The sequence below is a fragment of the Caretta caretta genome, chromosome 4 (genome assembly GCF_965140235.1).
Source record: "Caretta caretta isolate rCarCar2 chromosome 4, rCarCar1.hap1, whole genome shotgun sequence".
NCBI classification, from domain to species: Eukaryota; Metazoa; Chordata; order Testudines; family Cheloniidae; genus Caretta; species Caretta caretta.
In genome coordinates this window covers 99,519,057-99,546,745 of record NC_134209.1, presented here as the reverse complement: position 1 = coordinate 99,546,745, position 27,689 = coordinate 99,519,057, and the positions used below count along the sequence as shown (strand labels likewise).

Genomic DNA, 27,689 nt, shown 5'->3' with positions numbered 1-27,689 from the left:
ATAATCTTTTTCAGGTCACCTTGATTTTGCTGGGAGTGATAAAACCACTTTTGAAGCATATTCACAATGAGCACGGCTGCAGAGCGAAAGTTTATTAATCTCAGGAAGAGGCTAGATCAGCTGGGCTATCGACAACCCTTAGGAGTGGAGAGCTTGCCTCTGGTGGAAAAACTTTTTAGGTATCCAAACAAAAGGGAAATCTTTAAAAAGAACGTTAGTCATAGCAGTGCATGCTACTTGAGTATAAAACTTGTGGTAAACTGTCTTACTCTTTTAAAAAATTGCTTTAAAGACAAAAACAAAATTTTCTATTGAAATAGGGTCAAATGAGAAATTGTTTAAAGTGAACATTTAACATTTTATGAGAATTTATTGGGATATTTTCTAAGTATTGACAAGTTAAGAAAATTCTAGTATCCAACTCCTGGGACAACTGGGTTTTTACTGGCCTCTATAAAGGCTGATGATCTGCACTTAAAAATTCAAAATGTCTAAAGTGAGGCTAAAAATGAAAACTTACCTCCTGACTCAGGTTCTTAATATTCTTATGTGGGTAGAGTGTATATATCATGAGCTGTGTCCACATTTACTGAAATGTGTAATGGGATGCTACTGGTTGCATAAAGCAGAAAATGAATGTATCTAAGTAGTATGTCTGGAGGACAACTTATCCACCCTTCAGCTGTTTGATGGCTTTGATGCCATTACGCACGCAGGAATTGCCATACTGGATCAGAACAGAGGTCCATCTAGTCCAGTATCCTTCTCAGATAGTGGCCAGCACCAGATGCTTCGGAGGAAGGTGTAAGGACCCACAATCAGCAGTTGTGGAATAATTTGCCCCATATTTAGGTCTCATCCTGAGTACCAGTAGATTGATTTGAGCCCTCTGAGGCATGAGGTTTAATGTTTGTTATAATTAATTATGGTAATTAAATATTCTGGAGATACATATCGATATCAATCTCTTTTTGAATCATGTTTAAATTCTTGGCCTCAGTGACTTCCTGTGGCAATGACTACCACAGTTTAATTACATGTTGTTTATCAATTTTGAATTTCCTTTCCTTTAATATAATGGAATGTCCACTTGTTCTTGTGTTATGAGGCAGGGAGAACCAAAGTTTTTGATCTGCCTTGTCTATACCATCTATACTTTTATCATGTCTCTTCTTCTTCATCTCCTTTCTAGTATAAACAATCCCAATCTTTTCAATCTTTCTTCATATGACAGTTTTTCCATGCCCTTGATTATTGTCATTGCCTTTCTTTGAACACCTCTAGTTCGGAAATGTCCTTTTTAAGAAGGGATGCACACAGTATTTCAGATGAAGTCGCATCAGTGGTTTATATAAATGCACTATAGTATTTTCTGTACTATTCACCATTGTATTCTTTATGCATTTTATGACAGTTCTCATTTTCAGTCTTAGTGGACAAACCAATCTGTCCACCCAATATTTTTAAGCTCATGTCGTGTTGCAGCTTATCCTTGAAGAGCAACATAAAACATTTTAATGAAGAAAAACCAAAACTAAAGGCAACTCATTTTGTCTACAAAGAGAGCAGATCAACTTAGTTTCTGGTTGAATAACCAGGTCTAGGGTGTCCATAGACAAGATACTTCATAAGAAAAAATTGATAACCTAATTGATTATTGAAGCTAGAAGCTTTTTTGATAGGATATCATTTTCCTTAGTGAAAATTTAAGAAGATTTCTATTTAAAACAATAAAACTACTTGTGCTGCTGTGAATTTTTCTTCACAAAGAGAATTCTTTAGGGAAAATTAGTTAGGCCTAATTTTAGGTATACATTTGTTAATCCCACATTTTTGGTTTACAGACACTTGGTATGTTACAGAAACTAATTATTGGTGGCCTTTGGTGGTTCTGCCAACATTATTATGTAAGCATAGAATCCTTTCTATATATCTAGAAATTTGTAACCACCAATTCTAGACTAAAGCCAGAAGGAAAAGATCAGCCACATTTATGTCTATTGCATTATACTGCATTAATATTTTGAAGTTTGCACTGAATTACTGTCAAATCTCTATAGTGAAAATTCTGACTTTATATATCTATGTTTTGGAATGTAGCTGTGTATAATGCTAGGAGAGGGAGTCTTAAAATCTTTCTAGTACTGGGGTGGCCTACCTGTGGCTCCGGAGTCACATGCAGCTCTTCAGAAGTTAATATGCGGCTCCTTGTATAGGCACCAGCTCTGGGCTGGAGCTACAGGTGCCAACTTTCCAATGTGCTGGGAGGTGTGGCTCACTGCTCAACCCCTGACTCTGTCACAGGCCCTGCTCCCACTCCACCCCTTCCTGCACCCTCCCATAAGCCTGCCATGCCTTCACTCCTTTCCTTCCGAGCCTCCTGCACGCCACAAAACAGTTGATCGGGAGGTGTGGGGAGTGCGTGGGGGGTGGAGCTTATGGGGGGGCTGCTGACGTATTACTGTGGCTCTTTGGCAATGTACATTGGTAAATTCTGGCTCCTTCTCAAGCTCAGGTTGGCCACCCCTGCTCTAGTAGATTAAACAAGTAATTTAAAAATGGTTTCAAACAACATGAGTGCCTTTTTAAGGACAAAATAACCATTTGGGATTATAACTTTCAATTTGGTAGGATTCTTGCCTGAATTTAGACTATTTGCTGTCTTTTGATTTCAGTGACCTTGTCCATACAACAGAGAGCCTGCGCAGTACAAAGTTATCTGCTGGAAAAATTGAAAAAGAGTGCAGCAATTTTGATGCTATTCTAGAACCTTATAAAGCAGAGAATGCTAAACTCACGAGAGAAAATAATGAATTACATTTAGAGATATTGAAACTGAAAGAACAATCTGATCGTCATGTTAAAGGTAATATGAAAAATTAAGATAATTTTCAGTCTCTCTGAATATCAAAAATAACTGGATTTTGTTTCAGATTGCACATATGGCCCTGATCCTGCAAATTCTTCTGTATGTTCTTAACTTTAAGCCCATGTGTCGTCCCATTTACTTCAGTGTGTTTACAGACTTGGGCCTAAATGTACAAATGTTTGTTCTATAATCTAAAGGCTGCTGAACTCCAATACATTAACATTCTGTCAAGTTTAATGTCAAGTTACATTTTGTTCTGACATACTTGTACTACAGTGATACTTAGACCAAGGCTCAGGAGCTGCAAGTGACTCTTTAATGTGTTTCCTGTGGCTCTTTGCAACACATGCTATTAAAATACTGTGTGATTTTATTAACCAGTCTAAGTTATTAACCAATCAGGGTGCTTTTGCTATGTTGTTAACCAGTGGTAGTGGTCAGTTATTTTGCTGTGAGAACAATTTTTATATATATAAAAATAGTAAATGAAACAATGAATTCACACTACTGTGGCTCTTTTGGGTAATGTTGATTGCTAGTTTGGCTCCTGAACCACTGAGGTCTGAGTATCGCTGTTTTACAACATGGAAAATTGCTTAAAAATTAAAATACTAGGAATATTGCTGTTTAAAGTGTGGCTTTACTTTGAAGAGCGACTATGTGTATAAATATGAATGGAAAGTCTTTAGGTGGTTCTACCTTTATGATCTTTCAGTGACTTCTAAATCAAATTTGTTCATTTTTCAAATCTGTGGGTTTTTACCCATCTGGCAAACTACAAACTCACCCTGAAATCTAACAGTGAAGCCAGTGTTTTTTCTGGCTCATCACAAATACTTATCTCTTATAAAAATGCTTTTCATCCATAGATTCAAAGCGCTTAAAAATTCTGTAACTGGAATTTAGTTAACAATCCTGAAGAGAATCTAGTTCGATATTGCAATATTAGCTATACACTTCTAAAACGAAAAAAATAGTAAGTAGAGTTCACTCTGAATATACACTTATGTAAAAAACAACCACATTACAGTCTGTTTTCAGAACTGATGTGCTCTTTAATTGAAGGGTACTCATGGTCTAATGGGAAATCCTGCTCTCTGACTGGTTTCTCACAAAGTTGCACAGATCATGCTAAGCAGATGAGTGAAAGCCATTGGATCCCTTCCAGTCCTAGCAGCTAAGAACAGGAAAGGAGGGAGAAGAAATTCTGTTTTAGCTTTGCAGGGACTTTGCAGGGACCATAAGATAAATGACACGCTATCATTTCCTTAAAATACCATTATTTGTGATATTGGTCCTCATTATTTAAACAAGCAGTGTTCATCCAATAAATGACTTCCTACTTTTTTATCTGTGAGCTTTTCATACTAATGAATGGTCAGAAAGGAAATAAGTATAATGTCAATCTTCATTGTTTATTATTTATTATTTTAGAAGTATCTGGGATAAATATTACAGTATGAACCCTCCAGAATTTGCAGATAAACATTTTGTAAATTGAAAGAAAAACTTGGATCTTGTTTTGTGTGTTTCAACACTAAAGAGGTTTTAAACTTTTTCAATACACTTGTGAGAAATAATGACCACAGATGTCCAGTTTGTTTTTTTTATTACACTATATGAGTTAAAATTGAAGATTCCTGAGGTCAGACTTAATTTTAGCCTATGACTATCATAAGTAAATTCCAGAGTAAGTTCTTCTGCTCATATAAAATATAGATCTTGTTCCAGTCTTGAACACACACAATATGCCACTGGCACATTCTAGTCTAGAAGTTGACAGCCTTGTGTTGAAATTTTCAGGAAGACTTTATTAACTAAAGTAAGAAAGACCTATCAAAACAAATACCATGTACATTAATAGAGTAGAGTAAAATATACCCTTCAATTGTATAATATATTTAAAATGAAAAATGTTTGTTACTTTGAGGGCTGTATTTAAAAAACAATTGTCAGTGGACTTTCATTGTCTTCCTAAAGCTTCCACAGTTAAAGTAAAAATGTGTTGTAAAAATTACTATCATAATACTTTTACCAACCACCTTTAATAAAATTAACTGCAGAGTCAAGATGTTAGTACATTTTAAAATAATAATGTATCCTGAATATTGACAGAGAAAGCTAAAGTGTCTATGTTCTGTTTTGTGCAATAGTATTACAATGACAAATGTAATCAGCAAAAGCAGTATTCCAGTATATTTATCTCTTCTTTTTTCATTACTATTCTCACTATGAATGAAGAGCCAGTGACCATTTTCTTTGCTGCATCACCAGCGTCCTGGCTATAAAGACATCTTAACCCTTTCTAAGGAGGAGCAAATCAGTGTAAGAGTGATATTTGGATGGCACAGAGCAGTCATAGTAATCACACTATTCCTGGCATAGAAGGATAAATAGTTGATGGCTAGAAGAAAGAGGATCAGAGAGGTAGCCATGTTAGTCTGTATCCACAAAAACAACAAGGAGTCCGATGGCACCTTAAAGAAAGCTTATGCCCAAATAAATCTGTTAGTCTTTAAGGTGCCAAGAAAAAGGATGTGGCCAGGAAGTTTGAGCCCTTGTGTCTGTTGCAGCCTGGCATAAATTAGTGCAGCACAACTCAAGAGGAAGAACCTGCACAGAGCATTGCTGAGATCAGAGGCAAAGCTTTTGCACATCACCCCCATGACCTGTGCTCTATAGTTTGACAGAACTAGAAGTCTCCAGCTCATTCCACTGGAGTCTGTCTATACTGAATAAAAATAACAAGAACAACAATATTAATCTGTAAATAAAACTCAGATGTTACTTACATGAAGTAAGACTTTAACAGCTGAAAAACCTGTTAGTAATAATGAGAGAAAATTTGCATAAACTTTGCAAGAATCTAAAGAACTACATAACATTATCAGCTCCTGTATAATTGTCATGTTTTTGAAAATGAGGACATTTGACTCCTTTATGCATATATTTGTATGATTAGAATATTGATAATAGCTATTGTTTTATTTTTTTCTAGACTTGAAGGCCACATTAAGAAAGGTTGAACATGAGACAGCCGACTTGAAGTTTCTGAATAATCAATATATACATAAAATTCGATCATTAGAGCGAGATAACAAAGCCAAGACTGAAAAAATTCAGCAACTTCAGGAGAAGAATCTACAAGCAGTAGTACAAACTCCAGGTACGACCACTGCATATAAAGCAATCCTAGATAATCTTACTTTTCCCAAACTGTGATGATCTACTTTCTAGGTAAGGATGAGAAGCTGGGAGGAAATTTATAGCATTTCAGTACACGATTATCTTCTTAAACTTTTGTCTCTCTGCTCTGCAAGTATGCGTTTCCATATGTTTAAGAAAGATTTGTGTAACATATTGTTATCAAAGAAAGATGATGAGTGATATGGGCAAAGTTGCCTCTGGAAAATCACATAGTTAGAACATGACCTTAAGGTATCATGTTAACCAACATAATTTTGACCGTAACTCTGCTACCAATTGCAAATCGTGTTTAACACTGTCAGCTGGTCATGGGTAAACCCATGTGTCAGTAGTTTGTCTTTAACATTGTGCGGTTGGTCATGGTTAATATGATTTGTCCCTGTCTATATTGACTGCACAGTAATGGTCAGCATCACGTTAGTTAACCTGTTAGGAGTTTGAGGGCTGCTGTCTTGTAACAGCCACAAAGGGCTGTAAACCTAGTTCAAAATCAGAGTAATATAGTGGCTTCTAAATGCTAGCCGCTTTGTTTTCAGTAATCATGCCTCTCCCCTGCCTTTCATTGGTATGCGGATAGCAAGAAGGGTGTGTGGAACATGAGAACCTACTTCGGCTGTACAGCTTCAGGATCATCATCCTTGCATCTGGTTGATCCTCTCTGAGCCACTTACTTGGCTTTTGCAACTGAAGTCTGTTTAGTATTGGGGTGGAAAACTATCATAGTGCACCAAAGATCTAGCTCTCTGGGAACACAAATAATTTAAAGTAGTCTTTCTCTGCACATCTCTCTGATTAAATTAACATGTGCTAGTGTTTAATTTCACTTGTTAGGGTAACTTCTCTCTTTCACTTCCTTTCCGACACTAAAACAACCAGAAGTCCGGTGGCACCTTAAAGACTAACAGATTTATTTGGGCATAAGCTCTTGTGGGTAAAAACCCCATTTCTTCAGATGCATGGAATGAAAATTACAGATGAAGACATTATTATACTGACACATGAAGAGAAGGGAGTTACCTCACAAGTGACGAAGCAGTGCTGACAGGGCCAATTCAATCAGGGTGGATGTAGTCCACTCCCAATAATTGATGAGGAGGTGTCAATTCCAGGAGAGGGAAAGTTGTTTTGTAGTGAGCCAGCCACTCCCAGTCCCTATTCAAGCCCAAATTAACGGTGTTAAATTTGCAAATGAATTTCAGTTCTGCAGTTTCTCTTTGAAATCTGTTTCTGAAGTTATTTTGTTCAAGTATGGCTACTCTTAAATCTGTTATAAAATGTCCAGGAAGATTGAAGTGTTCTCCTACTGGCTTTTGTATGTTACCATTCCCAATGTCCAATTTGTGTCCATTTCTTCTTTTACGTAGGGACTGTCTGGTTTTGGCCAATGTACATGGCAGAGGGGAATTGCTGGCACATGATGGCATATATCACATTAGTAGATGTGCAGGTGAATGAGTCCCTGATGGTGTGGCTGATGTGATTGGGTCCTCTGATGGTGTCGCTAGTGTAGATATGGGGACAGAGTAGGCAACACGGTTTGTTATAGGGATTGGTTCCTGGTTTAGTGTTTCTGTGGTGTGGTGTGTAGTTCCTAGTGAGTATTTGCTTCAGGTTGGGTGGCTGTCTGTAAGCGAGGACTGGCCTGTCTCCCAAGGTCTGTGAGAGTGAGGGATCGTTTTCCAGGATAGGTTGTAGATCGTTGATGATGTGCTGGAGAGGTTTTAGCTGGGCGCTGTACGTGATGGCCAGTGGTGTTCTGTTATGTTCCTTGTTGGGCCTGTCCTGTAGTAGGTGACTTCTGGGTACCTGTCTCACTCTCTCTGTCTGTTTCCCCACTTCCCCAGGTGGGTATTGTAGTTTTAAGAATGCTTGATAAAGATTTGGTAGGTGTTTCTCTGTCTGAGGATTGGAGCAAATTCGGTTGTATCTTAGGGCTTGGCTGTAGACAATGGATCATGTGACGTGTCCTGGATGGAAGCTGGAGGCACGTAGGTAAGTATAGCAGTCAGTAGGTTTCCGGTATAGGGTGGTGTTTGTGTGAACATCACTTATTTGCACTGTAGTGTCCAGGAAGTGGATCTGATGTGTGGACTGGTCCAGGCTGAGGTTGATGGTGGGGTGGAAATTTTGTTAAAATCTAGGTGGAATTCTTCAAGGGCCTCCTTTCCATGCATCCATATGATGAATATTTCATCAATGTAGTGCAAGTAGAGGAGGGGCACTAGGGGTCGAGAGCTGAGGAAGCGTTGTTCTAAGTCCGTATAAAAATGTTGGCATACTGTGGGGCCATGCAGGTACCCATAGCAGTGAGGTATAAGTTGTCCCCAAATCTGAAATGGTTGTGGGTGAGGACAACGTCACAAAGCTCAGCCACCAGGTGTGTCGTGGCCTCATCAGGGATACTGTTCTTGACAGCTTGTAGTCTATCCTCATGTAGAATATTGGTGTAAATAGCTTCTACATCCATGGTGGCCAGGATGGTGTTTTCAGGAAGATCACCAGTGCATTGTAGTTTCCTCAGGAAGTCAGTGGTGTCTCGAAGATAGCTAGGAGTGCTGTTAGCGTAGTGTCTGAGGAGAGAGTCCAAATAGCCAGATAATCCTACTGTAAGAGTGTAGTTTCTTTTGATACTCCTCGGTGGGATCGGAGGATAGTGGCCTGTAGAATGTGGCGTTGGAGAGTTGCCTGGCAGCCTCCTGTTCATAATCCAACCTGTTCATTATGACTACAGCACCTCCTTTGTCAGCCCCTTTGATTATGATGTCAGTTATTTCTGAGGCTGTGGATGGTGTTGCGTTCTGTACGGCTGAGGTTATGGGGCAAGTGATGCTGTTTGTTCACAATTTCAGCCTGTGCACTTCTGCAGAAGCACTCTGTGTAGAAGTCTAATCTGTCATTTTGACCGTCAGGAGGAGTCTACGCATAATTCTTCTTGCAGTGTTGGTAGGAGGGTTCCTGTGGGTCAGTGCACTGTTCAGTGGTGCGTTGAAAATATTCCTTGAGTTGGAGACGGCGAAAGTAGGCTTCCAGATAACCACAGAACTGTATCATGTTCGTGGGGGTGGTGGGGCAGAAAGAGTGTCCCCGAGATATGACAGACTCTTCCACTGGACTAAGTATGTGGTTGGATAGATTAACAATATTGTTGGGTGAGTTAAGGGTGCCACTGTTGTAGCCCCCTGTGGCATATCGGAGTTTACTGTCCTTTTTCCTCTGTAGAGAAGTGAAGTATGCATTGTAAATGGCTTGTCTCATTTTTGTAAAGTCCAGCCGCGTGGAAGTTTGTGTGGAAGGTTGGTTTTGTATGAGTGTCTCCAGTATTGAGAGCTCATTTTTGATCTTCTCCTGTCTGCTGTACAGAATGCTGATCAGGTGATTCCTCAGTTTCTTTGAGAGTGTGTGGCACAATCTCTTACCGTAGTCAGTGTAGTATGTCGATTGCAATGGATTTTTTACCTTCAGTCCATTTAGTATGGTGTCCATCTGTTTGCACTTGGAGAGGAAGATGATGTCTGTCTGTGTCTGTGCAAGTTTTTTGATGAGGTTGACATATGGCTAAATTCAGTGCCTTGCATGGTGTCAAGTATCAGGGGTGTCAATAAATCTGTTAGTCTTTAAGGTGCCACCGCACTCCTTGTTGTTTTTGTGGATACAGATTAACATGGCTACCCCCTGATTAGGTCGAATTCATAGAAGTCTGTTTTTTAGAAATCGTTTTTAGGTAGTCAGTTGTGCGTGTCCCCACACAAAATGCTCTAATTGCATTAAGTGCATTAACTTGGCGGAGTGCTTCCACAGTACCGAGGCTAGCGTCGACTTCCGGAGCGTCACACCGTGGCTACCTATCCCACAGTTCCTCAGTCTCCGCTGCCCATTGGAATTCTGGGTTGAGATCCCAATGCCTAATGGGGCAAAAATATTGTCGCTGGTGGTTCTGGGTACATGTCGTCATACCCTCCTTCCGTGAAAGCAACGGCAGACAATCGTTTTGCGCCTTTTTTCCTGAGTTACCCGTGCAGATGCCATACCACGGCAAGCATGGAGCCCACTCAGCTCACTGTCACCGTATGTCTCCTGGGTGTTGGCAGATGCAGTACTGCATTGCTACACAGCAGCAGCTCATTGCCTTGTGGCAGCAGACGGTTCAATAGGCCTGATAACCATCATCATCATGTCTGAGGTGCTCTTGGCCTCCTCAGTAAGGGCGTCAGGATTGCCTGAGCAGACATGGGCGCAGGGACTAAAATAGGAGTGACTCGACCAGGTCATTCTCTTTAGTCCTGCTGGCAGTCGTATTGCACTGTCTTCTGGCGAGCAGCCAGGAGATAAGGATGGCTAGTAGTCCTATTGCACCGTCTTCTGCTGAGCAGCCAGGAGATGAGGATGGCTAGTAGTACTACTGCACCGTCTGCTGCCAGCCAAAGATGTAAAAGATAGATGGAGTGGATCAAAACAAGAAATAGACCAGATTTGTTTTGTATTCATTTGCTCCCCCCTCCCTCCCTCTGTGAAATCAACAGCCGACAATCGTTTCGGTGAGGTCTGTCAGGGGCACCTTGAAAAGTTTAATGGAGATTCAGTCCTGCCTGGAATACTGGGGAGAGGGATAGCTCAGTGGGTTGAGCATTGGCCTGCTAAACTCAGGGTTTTGAGTTCAATCCTTGAGGGGGCCATTCTTTGTGACAATTGTTTGTTTCTCCTTGAAGTTAAGCCACCCCCTTTGTTGATTTTAATTCCCTGTAAGCCATGTCGTCAGTCGCCCCTCCTTCTGTCAGAGCAATGGCAGACAACTGTTCCGCGCCTTTTTTCCATGCAGACGCCATACCACGGCAAGCATGGAGCCCGATCAGATCACTTTGGCAATTAGGAGTACATTAAACACCATGCGTATTATCCAGCAGTATATGCAGCACCAGAACCTGGCAAAGCGAAACCGGGCAAGTAGGCGACGTCAGTGCGGTGACGAGAGTGATGAGGACACGGACACAGACTTCTCTCAAAGCATGGGCCCTGGCAATGTGGGCATCATGGTGCTAATGGGGCAGGTTCATGCCATGGAACGCCGATTCTGGGCCCGGGAAACAAGCACAGCCTGGTGGGACCGCATAGTGTTGCAGGTCTGGGACGATTCCCAGTGGCTGCGAAACTTTCGCATGCATAAGGGCACTTTCATGGAACTTTGTGACTTGCTTTCCCCTGCCCTGAAGCGCTGGAATATCAAAATGAGAGCAGCCTTCACAGTTGAGAAACGAGTGGCGATAGCCCTGTGGAAGCTTGCAACGCCAGACAGCTACCGGTCAGTCAGGAATCAATTTGGAGTGGGCAAATCTACTGTGGGGGCTGCTGTGATGCAAGTAGCCAACGCAATCAAAGATCTGCTGATATCAAGGGTAGTGAGTGTGGGAAATGTGCAGGTCCTAGTGGATGGCTTGCTGCAATAGGATTTCCTAACTGTGGTGGGGCCATAGACAGAACCCATATCCCTGTCTTGGCACCGGAGCACCAAGCCGCTGAGTACATAAACCGCAAGGGGTACTTTTCAATAGTGCTGCAAGCACTGGTGGATCACAAGGGACATTTCACCAACATCAACGTGGGATGACCGGGAAAGATACATGACGCTAGTATCTTCCGGAACTCTGGTCTGTTTCAAAAGCTGCAGGAAAGGACTTTCTTCCCAGACCAGAAATTAACTGTTGTGGATGTTGAAATGCCTATAGTTATCCTTGGGGACCCAGCCTACCCCTTAATGCCATGACCCGTGAAGCCATACACAGGCAGCCTGGACAGTAGTCAGGAGCTGTTCAACTACAAGCTGAGGAACTGCAGAATGGTGGTAGAATGTGCATTTTGATGTTTAAAAGCGTGCTGACGCAGTTTACTAACTCGCTTAGACCTCAGCGAAACCAATATTCCCATTGTTATTACTGCTTGCTGTGCGCTCCACAATATCTGGGAGAGTAAAGGGGAGACGTTTATGGCGGAGTGGGAGGTTGAGGCAAAACGCGCAGCCAGACACCAGGGCGGTTAGAAGAGCACAGGAGGGCGCAGTGCACATCAGAGAAGCTTTGAAAACCAGTTTCAGGAATGGCCAGGCTACGGTATGAAAGTTCTGTTTGTTTCTCCTTGATGAAACCCCTCCTCACCTTAGTTCACTGTACTTCTCTGTAAGCTAACCACCCTCCCCTCCCCTGTTTGGTCACCGCTTGCAGAGGCAATAAAGTCATTGTTATTTCATATTCATGCATTCTTTATTAATTCATCACACAAATAGGGGGACAACTGCCAAGGTAGCCCGGGAGGGGTGGTGAAGGAGGGAAGGACAAGGCCACACAGCACTTTAAAACTTTAAAACTTATTGAATGCCAGCCTTCTGTTGCTTGGGCAGTCCTCGGGAGTGGAGTGGCCTGGTGGCTGGAGGTCCCCCCCACCGAGTTCTTGGGCATCTGGGTGAGGAGGCTATGGAACTTGGGGAGGAGGGCGGTTGGTTACACAGGGGCTGTAGCGGCAGTCCGTGCTCCAGCTGCCTTTCCTGCAGCTTAACCATACACTGGAGCATATTAGTTTCATCCTCCAGCAGCCTCAGCATTGAATACTGCCTCCTCTCATCACGCTGCCACCACCTATCAGCTTCAGCCCTCTCTTCAGCCCGCCACCTCTCCTCCTGGTCATTTTGTGCTTTCCTGCACTCTGACATTGTCTGCCTCCATGCATTCATCTGTGCTCTGTCAGTGTGGGAGGACAGCATGAGGTCAGAGAACATTCACAAGTGTGTTTTTTTTGCCTTCTAATCTTTGCTAGCCTCTGGGAAGGAGAAGATCCTGTGATCCTTGAAATACATGCAGCTGGTGGAAGCAAAAAAAGGGACAGTGGTATTTAAAAAGACACATTTTATAGAACAATGGGTATACTCTTTCATGGTAAACCTTGCTGTTAACATTACATACATAGCACATGTGCTTTCATTACAAAGTCGCATTTTGCCTCCCTTCCCCCCCCTCGCTGTGGCTAACAGCGGGGAACATTTCTGTTCAGCCACAGGCAAACAGCCCAGCAGGAACAGGCACCTCTGAATGTCCCCTTAAGAAAAGCACCCTATTTCAACCAGGTAACCATGAATGATATCACTCTCCTGAGGGTAACACCGGGAGATAAAGAACGGGTGTTGTTTGAACGCCAGCAAACATACATTGCAATGCTTTGTTCTATGTGCTACTGGCTTGGCGTGGTAAAGTGTCCTACCATGGTGGATGGAATAAGGCTGCCCTCCCCAGAAACCTTTTGCAAAGGCTTCGGAGTACATCCAGGAGAGCTTTATGGAGATGTCCCTGGAGGATTTACACTCCATTCCCAGACATGTTAACAGACTTTTCCAGGAACTGTACTGGCCGCCAATGCCAGGGCAAATTAATCATTAAACATGCTTGCTTTTGAACCATGTATACTATTTCAAAAAGTACATTCACCAGAGGTCCCTTCTCCACCTGACAGGTCCAGGACGTAGCCTTGGGTGGGTTCGGGGGGTACTGGCTCCCGGTCCAGGGTGAGAAACAGTTCCTCGCTGTTGGGAAAACCGGTTTCTCCACTTGCTTGCTATGAACTATCTACAACCTCATCATCATCATCTTCCTCGTCCCCAAAACCTGCTTCTGTGTTGCCTCCATTTCCATTGAAGGAGTCAAACAACACGGCTGGAGTAATGGTGGCTGAACCCCCTAAAATGGCATGCAGCTCATCATAGAAGCGGCATGTTTTGGGCTCTGACCCGGAGCGGCCACTCACCTCTCTGGTTTTCTGGTAGGCTTGCCTCAGCTCCTTAAGTTTCACGCAGCACTGCTTCGGGTCCCTGTTATGGCCTCTGTCCTTCATGCCCTGGGAGATTTTGACAACTGTTTTGGCATTTCGAAAACTGGAACGGAGTTTTTATAGCACAGATTCCTCTTCCCATACAGCGATTAGATCCCGTACCTCCTGTTTGGTCCATGCTGGAGCTCTTCTGCGATTCTGGGACTCCATCATGGTCACCTCTGCTGATGAGCTCTGCATGGTCACCTCTGCTGATGAGCTCTGCATGGTCACCTGCAGCTTGCAATACTGGCCAAACAGGAAATGAGATTCAAAAGTTGGCGGGCCTTTTCCTGTCTACCTGGCCAGTGCATCTGAGTTGAGAGCGCTGTCCAGAACGGTCACAATGGAGCACTCTGGGATAGCTCCCGGAGGCCAATACCGTCGAATAGCGTCTACACTACCCCAAATTTGACCCGGCAAGGCCGATTTCAGCGCTAATCTCCTTGTCGGGGGTGGAGTAAAGAAATAGATTTTAAGAGCCCTTTAAGTCATGTGGACGGGTGCAGGGTTAAATTGATTTAACGCTGCTAAATTCGACCTCAACTCCTAGTGAAGACCAGGGCTTAGACTCACTTCTGCATTTCTGAAAACCTTTCCAGTGGCTTTGTAAAGACATAATGAATGAAGCTGTCAAAATCCAGTCAATTCTCTTGATTTTAATTTTGCTGCTGGGGAATTTGCACAAAATTTTCAGGTGTGATTCTCTTGCTCATCTTTCAGAATTACTAGAAGGGTTCCTTCAATCCTTTACCGAACACCTTTTTACCGCAGAAACATTATCTCATAGCTTTGTTTTTGGTGGTTTATTTTTCTGCTTTAACATTTTTAATGTAGCATCACTCAAGGTGTATTTCTGTAGCAATAAGAGTTTTATGGCTCTTGTGTAGCTGTGGAAACTTGCACTGGTCTGCAATTCCATGGTTATATGATCAAGTGATAGCTTGTGAATCCCAGGTTTCCTGTTGCTCCACAATATTCTGACCGTGGAAATTATTCTTTCATACAGGCAATCTTTATTTTTCTCACTGTGGCAAAGCATATGTCAAACATATAATTTTGGTATGTTTACTGTTATGGTTCGGGGCAACTGCACCTGTAGTTCCCCCTCCAGGATTCCTTAAGGACACCCAGCTTCTCTTAGCTTCTTTTAGGCTTCCAGCTTTTCAGCCATCGTGTGTCTTGTATAGAGAGCCATGTCTCTCTCCCTCGTGACAGGATGTTTTTCCAGGTGGCACAGTTCCCTGCCTACACTGTGCTATTTGCAGCAAGCCCCATCATCTGCACTTTTTCTTCTCTTTGAAGGCTATAAACAGCATAATGGCACACATCTATTTATAAGCAAGCATGCTTATTGTTAAGGTGAAAGCATTACAGAGCAAACGTATTAAAAACTATACAAACCTACATGCCTGCTAAAAAGCTTACCAGAGGACACCCCGACTCCACCCTCAGCCTCTGATAAGTGTCAGTCCTTCAAAAGCCACAACTGGCTTTTCCCTATGGTTACAAGTTCATAACTGTTTTAGGCCATCTCTACTCTACCACTGATATTGGCAAAACTTATGTTGCTCAGAAGTGTGAAAAAAAACACGCCCCTGAGTGATAGGCACTGAATTTCTAATCTGTCTGGGGGTGCTCCTCCCTGTTCTGTCCAGGCCCCATCCCCACTCCACCCTTTCCCCCAAAGCCCCACCCCCACCCTGCTTCTTCCCACCCCTCCCCCTCCCGCACCCAGTTCCTCCCCTGAGTGTGCTGCACCCTTGCTCCTCCTCCCTCCCCCCCCAGTGCCTCCTGATGCTGCAAAACAGCTCATCCGCGGGAGGCGCTGGGAGGAAGGGGGAGGCGCTTATGTGTGGGGCCCGCCGGCAGGCAGGAGGCGCTGGGGGGAGGGGGAGGTTCTGGTAGGGGGCACCCAGCATTTTTTTCACGTGGGTGCTCCAGCCCTGGAGCAACCATGGAGTCAGTGCCTATGCCCTGGGCGACATACGTTTTGCCAGCATAAGTGGTAGTGTGCACAGTGCTTTGTCGGTGGGAGACCTTCTCCCACCAATATAGCTACTGGTGCTCATTGAAGTGGTTTTACTATGTTGACGGGAGAGGTCCCTCCCGTTGGCATAGAGCAGCCCCACGAGCAATCTTACAGTAGCACAGCTGCATCGGTATAGCTGTGCCGCTGTAAGCTTTCTATTGTAGACATGGCCCTAGATTCAGAACGAGAACAACCAGGAATAGTTCAGTGTTTCCTTTATACAGTTTGGGCCTTTGATCTTGGCCAAATGTAACAGGTGATCAGCAGACAATTACTTACTCCTCACAGTGCAGCTCTAAAAGGCTGGGTGTTTTCCTAACTGGAGGTGAGGAATTTGCATTAACCTCTCCCTAGTCATTTCCCAGAGTGATGTTGCACTCTATATGATTTTATGAAAATATGCTAATGAGTTTGAATATAATGTAACTGGAATATGCTTCATGCAAAAGGTCTCTCGTAAGGTATCATTACAAAGCTTATAATTACTGAGTGTGGTTATCCTATTTATATAAATGTATCACACTCGTATCTGAAACTAGAAATATGAAACTCTGAGGTCCTATTGTAGTTATGCAAAGTGTGGGCCGTTAATAGTGGTTTGGAATCTTGATGGCTCCCATTAACCAGGACAATTGACTGTGGATGTCTCTGTTTGCTTGCAGGCCTTCCTTTGAGTCAGGCTGGGAGGAATGAAGGCTTGGGGTCTCACAGGACATATGACCATGTCACCTGGTACTGAAATCCATCTTAAACTTGGTGCTTTTCCATTTAGAAGGAGGGATGGGGAACCAGAGAGACAAAAGATTCCCTTCTTGTGCCAAAGCAATATAAGGGGGTGGAACAGAACAAAGGGGGCTGCAGTCACGAGAAATCCCCTAGCTACCATCTGAGCTGGAACAAAGACTGAACCAGGGGAAAGAATTGTGCCCAGACTAGGAAGGCATCCAGTCTGTGATAGAAGCTTATTGAAACATCTCTGAGGCTGAGATTTTGTCTGTATTGTTTTCTTACTGTATTAGGTATAGACTTGCGTGGTTTATTTTATTTTGTTTGGTGATTTATTTTGTTCTGTCTGTTATTACTTGGAACCACTTAAATCCTACTTTTTGTATTTAATAAAATCACTTTTTATTTATTAATTAACCCAGAGTATGTATTAATACCTGGGTGGGGGGTACAAACAGCTGTGCATATATCTCTATCAGTGTTATAGAGAGTGGACGATTTACAAGCTTACCCTGTATAAGCTTTATACAGGGTAAAATGGATTTATTTGGGGTTTGGACCCCACTGGGAGCTGGGCATCTGAGTGTTGGAGACCGGAACACTTCTTAAGCAGTTTTCAGTTAAGCCTGCAGCTTTTAGGGGACGTAGTTCAGAACTGGGTCTGTGTTTGCAGCAGGCTAGCGTGTCTGGCTCAAACAAGACAGGACACCGAAGTCTCAAGATGCCAGGATAAATGGGCTTAGAGGTAGTCCCAGCACATCAGTTGGCAGTTCCCAGGGGGTCTTCTGTGATCCAGCCTGTCACACCCAGGAAATTCACTTTGTAGGTTTGTCCCAAAAGTCCGTTCTTGTCTGGCATGTTGTTCAGTATAGTCCTTTGATCATTCAGGCGTCACATCACATCTCCCGCTAACATTACACAGCGCTGTAAGCCTAAGGTTAGTGGGACTCAAGCTAGCTGACCCATGTCAGGGAACCCTGGGCTTGAGCATCTACACTGCATTTTAACTCTAGGTTAAGGATTTTCTGACCCATGTTTGAACCTTGGGCTCTGGCATCCACACTGCAGTACTCAAACCGAAGTCAAAGTAACCCTATCCCAGAGTGCCTAACATCATCTGCCCCCAGTGTCAACATTCTAGTGCTATGAATGTGTCGTACTGTGGGAACACAGTACTGTACTGCCCTCCCTGTTTCCTAATTGTGATGGTGCTACTGATGGGATTTAGGTGCCCATAAGGAGTACATGAGTACATACCCTGTATAATTAGCTTATTTGGTGACTATCTCAGAAGAATGACTACAGTTTGACAAGACTTTATACTGAACTACCATCTAATGTGAGAATTGGGCTCTCCACCTCTAGGGTGAGTCACATTGGCAGGGAAATACCCATGTCTACCTGTTCTGAGGATAATTAGGACATCAATCTCCAGGGCTGTCAAACTATTAAAGTGGAACTTTACAATTCTTAATTTTTAAAATGGGATGCTTAATGAAGGTGTTTTTGTTCTTTGTTTTGGTTTGAAATTTGACATAAAATGTAAGCTTCAGAGGAAAAATACATAACCCCCCAGTGCGCAGTGAAGTGCATCCCCAGGGCTTGGGGTGTAGTGTGCTCCAGCACCTCCCGGGGATCCCTTATCTTTTTATAGAACCAAATGCTGGAGTCCTGGTTTCAGTCGTTGCCCAGATATAACTCTTATTTCCTTCAACAAGAATACTCGCATGAAAAAGCAAGCAGGATTCGATGATGTGTATTATCTTTATGGGGTTGAGAAACATCACCGATAGCTCACTCTCCTGGGCTAAAGAAAACCTTGCATTTCTCTAAATAGTATTCTTTCTTTACTTTTTGCCATCCAATATTCTTACTGCTTATTACTTGGCCAAAGTGCTTGGGGACAGAGGCAGGGTTGGTTCAAATTTATCAAATAGAAATTTAGCATGGATAGAAAAAACTGGTGTTTTTATTCAAATAAAGTATTGAACCCACAGTGATCCAAGTGGGAATGGTAAAGTCATGTAACTGAGTCACTCAGCTCCACTTCCTTTTATATGCTTCCTCCTTTTATATGCTTCACAAGTGCCAAAATCCAGGCTCTGTGTGAACTATGGCAACTGTATTTTAAACGTAAAAATTAATCCAGCTCAGAGCAGGATTAGCTGCCACTGAAGCATCTGAATACTAACCAGATGTTGCTACCCAGCTGGCAAAATTCCATCATCTTTTTAATTCCTTTTTTCTCCATTAAGCTGGGTTCGTTTTTTGCTTCAGTCAAAGCAGTATGTCCTGTGGATCCCTTATCCCTGCCTCTGCTACACCTTGGGAAGTAAGGATAAGGGATCCCTGGGAGGCTGCAGAGAGGTTTGGGGGCTGGCTCCCTCTCACTGTCCTCACAGCGCGCAGAGACTGGGTGCCCCTGCACATGAAGCCCCAGGGAGGATGGGTGGAGGGTGTGGGGAAAGAGAGCAGAGCGGGGACCAAGCGGGAGGTAGGGGGAACTGCAGGACTTCCCGCTCAGCACAGCAAGGGGAGGGATGACACCCAACATCCTGGGAGCCACCTTGCACCTGGCAACTTTGCTCCTTGTTCCAGGCAAGCTCTGCACAGCAGCGAAGAGGAGCCGGAGCTGATGCCACTGTAGTTGGAGCAGGAAGGGGGAGTACGCTCAGCCAGGCAGTAATGGTGCTTCCAGTTGCTGCCCTGGCTGCCTGCAGCGCTGCTTCTCTGGGAGCAGGAACTCTGGGATACTTCCGAAGGACTTCCAGAACCTCAATTAAGCTGGGGCTGTCTGCACACAGAAAAGCAATAGGGCTTGGACCCTAGGTCCAGCTTATTGCGAGCTCAGACTCTGCAGCCCTGCAGGGACCTGAGACCCTTGGTTCGAGACGTAGGTTAGCACAATTAGTGTGTGGACACACGGGGTCAGGCTTGAGCCTGGGCTTTCATTGGTGTGTAGTAGAGCCCTGCAGAGGGACTGGGATCCTGCAGGACCTGCTGCCGTAATAGCAGGAGCAGGTAAAATGTACTTTGTTGCAGGCAGAATTGGGTGGGCAAAAAAAACAAACTATGGTAACTTGTTAAATATATATATATATATATATATTTATATTCACCAATTGTTGTTTTTATGGCTGTCAAGCAATTAAAAAAATTAATCACATGTTTAATCACACTGTTAAACAATAATAGAATACCATTTATTTAAATATTTTTGGATGTTTGCTACATTTCCAAATATTGATTTAAATTACAACGCAAGATACAAAGTGTACAGTACTCACTTTATATTTATTTTTGATTACAACTATTTGTACTGTAAAAAAACCCCAAAAGAAATAGTATTTTTCAATTCACCTAATACAAGTGCTGTGGCTCAATCTCTTTATCATGAAAGTTGAATTTACAAATGTAGCATTATGTACAAAAAAACTGCATTCAAAAATAAAACAATGTAAAATTTTAGAGTCTGCAAGTTCACTCACTTCTTGTTCAGCCAATCGCTCAGACAAACAAGTTTGTTAACATTTGCAGTTAATTTGCAGTTAACATTTGCAGTTAACATTTGCAGATAATGCTGCCCACTTCTTGTTTACAATGTCACCTGAAAGTGAGAACAGGCATTCTCATGGCACTGTTGTAGCCAGCATTGCAAGATATTTACATGCCAGATGCGCTAAAGATTCATATGTCCCTTCATGCTTCAATCACCATGCCAGGGGACATGCATCCACGCTGATGACAGGTTCTGCTCAATAACAGTCCAAAGTAGTACAGACCGACGCATGTTCATTTTCATTATCTGAGTCAGATGCCACCAGCAGAAGGTTGATTTTCTTTTTTGGTGGTTCGGGTTTCCGCGTTGGAGTGTTGTTCTTTTAAGACTTCTGAAAGCATTCTCCACACTTCGTCCCTCTCATATTTTGGAAGGCACTTCAGATTCTTAAACCTTGGATTGAGTGCTGTAGCTGTCTTCAGAAATCTCACATTGGTACCTTCTTTGCGTTTTGTGAAATCTTCAGTGAAAGTGTTCTTAAAATGAACAACATACTGGGTCATCATCCAAGACTGCTATAACATGAAATATATGGCAGAATTCGGGTAAAACAGAGCAGGGGACATACAATGCTCCCACAAGGAGTTCAGTTGCAAATTAAATTAATGCATTATTTTTTTAACGAGTTTCATTAGCATGGAAGCATGTCCTCTGGAATGGTGGTTGTAAGAAAACTTGTTTGTCTTAGCAATTGGCTGAGCAAGAAGTAGGACAGCATGGACTTGTAGGCTCTAAAGTTTTACATTGTTTTGTTTTTGAGTGCAGTTATGTAACAAAAAAATCTATATTTGTAATTTGCACTTTCACGACAGAGTTTGCACTATAGTACTTGTATGAGGTGAATTGAAAAATACTATTTCTTCTGTTTATCATTTTTTCAGTGCAAATATTTGTAATCTAAACTAATATACACTTTGATTTCAATTGCAACACAGAATACATTATATATGAAAATGTAAAAAAAAATCCAAAATATTTAATAAATTCCAGTCGGTAGTCTATTGTTTAACAGCGCTATTAAAACTGATTAATCATGATTAATTTTTTTTAATTAATCGTGTGAGTTAACTGCAATTATTCGACAGCCATAGTTTTGTTTGTTTTAGTAGCATGGGGGAATCTGTCTCTTTTGTGGGATTTGCAGGATCTAAGTTTTTGCAGGTGGAGGTGGGATAAAAATGCAAGAAACAATACTGGAGTGAGTGGGAGTGGGTATTGCGGAGCAGGATGGATGTGGGTTTAAAAAAATAGTCCGTTGCAGGACTCTACTTTGTAGTCATCCCTCAGAGAGGTTGCATGCAATCCCAGCCCATAATAATACATAACCTTTTTTGTTAAGTATGATAGATCCCATAGATACTTACTTAATTCAATAACATTTTGTCCAAGATGTTGCAGGAAATTGCCGTATTTGTTCCACTGAAATGTACAGCAAAGGCAGAAAGTGAGGGGGAGGAGGAGAGAATAAAATGTGGGCCAATATGTTGCATGTTGTGCAGCTTCTATTCATTTTTATTGTGTTAATGAAAATTTATCATATAAGTTTTAGATCTCGCTATTGAATGGGGGTTTAATTTGCTTTAACATTTCTTTGTAAGGCAAAGCTGGCATTTTTAAACCCAGTCACTGAATTCTCTGCTAAAGCCACTAAATTTGGAATTGCATGTCAGTGAACTCTGTTTGCATTATTACGTGATGGGGTAATATCTTTTCTGGACCAACTTCTGTCTTTAAGAAGAGCTCTGTGTAGCTCAAAAACTCATCTCCCCCACCAACAGAAGTTGTTCTAGTAAAAGATATGACCTCACCGACCTTGTCTCTCTAATATCCTGGGACGACCGTAGCTACAACAACACTGCATACATTACATGATGACTATTGAGACTGTTTGAAAATATTACAAATAGAAATAACAGAATCTGAAAGTTATTTAAAGCGTTTAAACATTTTCTCAGTAATGTTGTTACTAGCAGCTCTTGTGCTTGTAGCTACTGCTTAGTTGAGAGGGTGAGGGTTGGTGAAACAGTAACAAGTTCTACAGCTTGTGTTGTAGAAAGTATAGGCCACCAAACATATGGAGGGAAATTTCTTTCATTGGACTTTATCTGGATCAGACTGCATATTTGGTTATTTAAAATTGGAATTAGACAAAATTAATGTGAATTTTATTAAGGATGTTGTCAAGAATGTGTGACTTCTATTCATGGGCAGTTCTCTGTGACGAAAAGGAGGAACATACCAATTCACAAGCTATTGAATATTTCACTTCAGATAACATATAATATCCTCTTTTACTTCAATTTCAAGTAATAAGCATTCGTGGATTTTTAGGTGGCAGGAAAAGAAACATTCCATTCAGGCGTCAACTCATGCAGATTGATCAACCTGTCCCTCCTTCAGGAGTCAGCACTTATCCAATTCCTCAGCCAGATGACCCCTATGTTGCAGATCTTCTTCAAGTGGCTGATAACAGGTGACTTAAAGATTTTTTTCAAAATGTTGAAATGTTGGTAATAAATATTTGCTGTTGTAACAATATTTTTCTCATCTCTCTTTAATCTTTGACATGATATAGCATTTCATGTCTCATTGCTAAGAAGTTTTGCAGCACCAATCACACATTCACTTGATTTGCTACTCTATAGCCCTTCTAAATTTTTTTGCCAAGAAGAACATCTAAGTGTGTGAAGATTCAGTCATTCATGTATTTCTGTGGTAATGACACCAGAGCAATCAAGTGATTTCTCTCGGAAAAGAAATACATATTCTTTAAGAACAGTCTATTTTTTACACTGAATATCATTTTTATTGACCGACAGTGCTCTCAATATGGAATAAAGATTACATTACGTCATTCTTAATTTCTGTGTATGTCATAAGAATGGCAATATTGGATCAGAGCAATGGTCCAACTAGACCTGTCTTCCAACAGTGGCCAATGCCAGGTGTTTCAGAGGGAAAGAACAGAAAAGGTAATCATCAAATGATCCATCCCCTGTCTCCCTTTCCTAGCTTCTGGCAAACAGAGCCTAGGGATACCATTCCCGCCCATCCTGGCTAATAGCCATTGATGGACCTATCATCCATGAATTTATTTAGTTCTTTTTGAACTCTCTTATAGTCTTGGCCTTCACAACATCCTCTGGCAAGGAGTTCCACAGGTTGACTGTGTGTTGTGTGAAGAAATACTTGATTTTGTTAGGTTTAAACCTGCTGCCTATTAATTTAATTTGGTGACCTCTAGTTCTTGTGTTATGAGAAGGAGTAAATAACACTTCCTTATTTGCTTTCTCCGCACCAGTCATGATTTTATAGACCTCTATCTTATTCCCCCCCGTCATCTCTTTTCCAAGCTGAAAAGTCCCAGTTTTATTAATCTCTCCTCATACGGAAGCCATTCCATACCCCCGATCATTTTTGTTGCCCTTTTCTGTACCTTTTACAATTCTAATATATCTTTTTTGAGATGGGGCAACAAGGTCTGCACGCAATATTCAAGATGTGGGCGTAGCATGGATTTATATAGAGGCAATATGATATTTTCTGTCTTATCTGATTAATGCTATAAATGTATAACACACTAGCAATGGAGATTTAAGAATAGCTTATTGTCTTAAAGCATTTCTCTTCAGATTCTAATATGGTACCTTAAATGAATTTTAGTTCAAATACTGTGAATTGAAGCCAAGAGGGCAGAGTTTTGAGGAGAAGGTGTCTCATCTTAGGTGTTTGTCTATATATATATATATTTTTTTTTCCCCTTTTTCAGTTATGTATTAAGAATATTTGTTTGTCCTGGGAACTTGAACTTGTATGAGGCTCTAGTAATTTAAAACAATTTTTTCTCTGATATCTTCCTGGTTTTCTTTTATTAAAGCTCATCTACTTTTCATACTGAAGCCTCTGTACTTATATTATGCATGGCTGTAACGCTTCTGTTTAGTCCAATGTATCTCTTGCGGGGGCAAGGAGCAAATATTTATAGAAAACTGTTGAAACTCTATCTCACTAGAAGAAAAGGAGTACTTGTGGCACCTTAGAGACTAACCAATTTATTTGAGCATGAGCTTTCGTGAGCTACAGCTCACTTCATCAGATGCATACCGTGGAAACTGCAGCAGACTTTATATATACACAGAGAATATGAAACAATACCTCCTCCCACCCCACTGTCCTGCTGGTAATAGCTTATCTAAAGTGATCATCAGGTGGGCCATTTCCAGCACAAATCCAGGTGTATATATAAAGTCTGCTGCAGTTTCCACGGTATGCATCTGATGAAGTGAGCTGTAGCTCACGAAAGCTCATGCTCAAATAAATTGGTTAGTCTCTAAGGTGCCACAAGTACTCCTTTTCTTTTTGCGAATACAGACTAACACGGCTGTTACTCTGAAACCTATCTCACTAGAATATGTTTGGCTTCATTTAGTAATACAACACAATCTGAACATATGCACTATATTGTAAATATATTTCAGAATTCATGAACTTCAGTTGGAAGTAGCCGAATTGCAAGAAAAGCTGGAGATATCTGAACGTGGGGTGAAAAATTATAGCAAACAGGTAGAATAAACACTTCAAGATTTTTTTGTTTTGTTTTGCCACAGTAACACTGGAATAGTCTGTGTATAATTTGTATGTTTACATTACTGGAAAAGCATTAAGCTTTAAATATGGTCAGAGTGAGTTCCATAAATTAGTAATATTATTCTACCCCTATTCTATACTGTGTTGCTTTTATACTTCTGGATGAAATTGCTAATGCAAAGATTTTTTCTTAAAGATGTTTTCCTACTGCTTATGTTCTGCTTGGATCAATGATTCCATTAAATAACATATACTTAATGCGTTTTAAATTGAGGTTTTCATGTATGTATACAAGCACAAATCATTTCAGGATCACTTTGATGTACAAATACATCAAAGATAATTTTTTTGTTAAGTTTGGATTACATACATCTATTTGAAAATGATTTTTAAAAAAGTTTATCCTAACCAGATTCAAATATCTTTGCAGTTTCTTAGTCCATATGTGGTTTTTTAGATTCCTGTTTTGGACTAAAGTACCAACTTTAGACTTGCACTCTGCATATGTGAAGAGATAGGTAGGATATCTTTTACATAAATAATATCGGCTTTTTAAACATATGTAAATAAAAAAAGAAAGGTGATTATACTAAATGACAAAATATTGACTTAGTTTAAATTAATGGGGAACTGATGCTTTAAAAAAATCTCAGGAGCAGAGTATATGTACAGACTTAAAATTACTAATATTTTGAAACCAAATAGTTTAATAACATCTACTACTCTGAGTCTTGGTTATTAAGATTTTAGTTTTCTCATTCAAAAGTGGATTTCTTCTAAAACTGATGAATTCTTGATAATTTTTTAGGGTAAATTTTAATCTTTTCTTGGAGTTCTACCTTCACCATGTTTTCTCTGACAGTGAAAAAACATGTGGCCTTGTTCCTCCCCCACTAGCCTCGATTCCCTCTCTCTCTCTCTCTCTCCCTTCCCCTCCCCCACAAAGCCTCTTTTCAGAGAAAGCCTTGCGAATGTAAACCAGTTAAAATAGCTTGCTAGGGCTGATAGTTTGTCACTGATTCTCCTCCTCCACCCAAAAAAATTCTTGTGCTGTTCATAGCCCACCAAACAGCTACCCACAGCTGATTTTTGTGATTCATGAAACCCACAGCTATGCCTGCTTTAATTTTTAGTGGGGTGGGGAAGATCCCCAGATATTTTTGTAGCTCTGAAGGGACGGAAAGGTCTGTTGTTGATTGTGGTAGGGCTGCTGAAAGCTGCCTTTCAGCTGTCTGCTGTTAAGTCAACTCTTCTGTTGAGGAGTCAGTGTGACCTCAGGCCACAAGAAGTAGCTCATTAGTGTGAGATACTTAGATCTAGTCATTTGTGCTTGGGTCTGGGAGCAGGGGAAGTTCGTATTCCACACTGACTTGCTCTCTGCCTCAGTTGCTCTGTTTCTAAAATGGAGGTAATAATCCTAACCTTCCCCACAATGGTAGTCATGTGATTATCACTAGTTTGAAAAGCACCACTTAAGTGCCATGTATAATATTAGAAAGGGAGCTGAGGGAGGACCTTGAGGAGACCGTGGATAGCATGGTGGAATATGTAGGACAGAGAATACTTGGGGTATAGAGAGGTCGGTAGAGACAGTGTAACTCAGGAAGAAATAAGGCAGTGGACAACAAAATGGGAGCAAATGTGAAAAAGAGGAAGATAGATAGATGTTGCCTTCCAAAGAGAGAATGATCAAAGACAGAAATGAGAACAAAATGATGTGGAGATGGAAGTAAAGAACCAATAAGGAAAGGGAAGAAGCAAAAAAGCACAGATTAAATTAGTTAAATTAATTTTATGTATTGTGCTTCCCTGGAGACTGAAAATTTTTAGGGAAAATGATGGGATTTTGAGAGCTTAAGTTACATTAATATCGTTGACTAGTTGGGGTTTTCTAGTTAAATTGGAGAAAAGACAGAGAAAATCACCTGGTCTGTATGTACCATTCTTTATGAACGAGAGCCCTAGCAGCCCCTGTCCCTACAATATATGGAGAATTGTCCCTTAATATATGTTTTTAATGCTCTCTGTGCACATTATCCATCATAATCATCTGGTCTTCACTTTTACCACAGCAGAGAAGTTTGGTGTTAGCCTGAAAATTTGAAGAGAGGGATACAAAAGTCATTCTAATGGTCCTTCCCAAAATTCTAATGCCAGTCCTGTGCAGTAATGTGATGTGATTATTGCGGTGGAAGAGTAATAGCGAAATTGTTTCTCAGGCCCTCCCCAAAATGCAAGGGCTCTCATTGCATACAGTCATAAATGACAGAAACATCACACTGGAGTCTGACACTTTTTCTGATACTTTGTCCAATTTAACTTCCCTGATAACTCTGAATAACTCTTAAAGGAGTTTATCTCCAGCTGAAACCGAGGTATTTTCAGTCTGTCGTGAAATGCTAGCAAAACTGTATCCAGCTTCTCCAGAGACCTTCTTTGTCTTTGATTTAAAGGTAGTTAAAGAGGAATAGAAGTTTCAATCTACAGGTGATGATTGCTTGTTCTTAGGAGATTCTTGTAGGCATGTGTTTTTAATTTGAATTTTCTTGTGGGTCACAAACAAATATCACCTGTAACAGTACTTAAGGAGGTGATGGTGAGCTCCTTTCTCCCTTGTATTGAGAGCTCTAGCCTTAGGCTGTAAACAAAGAAGGCAGGCCGAAGATCCAGGGACCGAAATATCCACTGCCTTTCCTACAACCACTTGCTTCACCTCCTGCCCAGACCATGATCCAGCCAACCCAGTCCCTTAATTGTCTTTCCTTTGGGCACGATGCAGCTTAAACAGATAAAATAACTCCCTTCCCTCAGGTGCAAAGGTACACCAATTCATGGCTGTTTCAAAAGGCATCTCCCTAAAAGCA

At 41.5% G+C, this 27,689-nt stretch overlaps 1 protein-coding gene across 5 annotated transcripts in view; it reads left to right on the top strand.

Annotated features, from left to right (window-relative positions):
• CEP135 (centrosomal protein 135) overlaps positions 1-27,689 on the top strand; it is a 110,326-nt gene that overhangs the window by 8,046 nt on the left and 74,591 nt on the right. For all 5 annotated transcript variants that reach the window (XM_048848229.2, XM_048848225.2, XM_048848227.2 and 2 more), the window contains exons 2-6: positions 15-179; positions 2,676-2,866; positions 5,868-6,035; positions 22,570-22,711; positions 24,717-24,801. In XM_048848229.2, coding sequence (XP_048704186.1) covers positions 67-179; positions 2,676-2,866; positions 5,868-6,035; positions 22,570-22,711; positions 24,717-24,801 — 699 coding nt within the window. In that variant the 5' untranslated portion in view covers positions 15-66. The remainder of the gene's footprint in view (positions 1-14; positions 180-2,675; positions 2,867-5,867; positions 6,036-22,569; positions 22,712-24,716; positions 24,802-27,689) is intronic.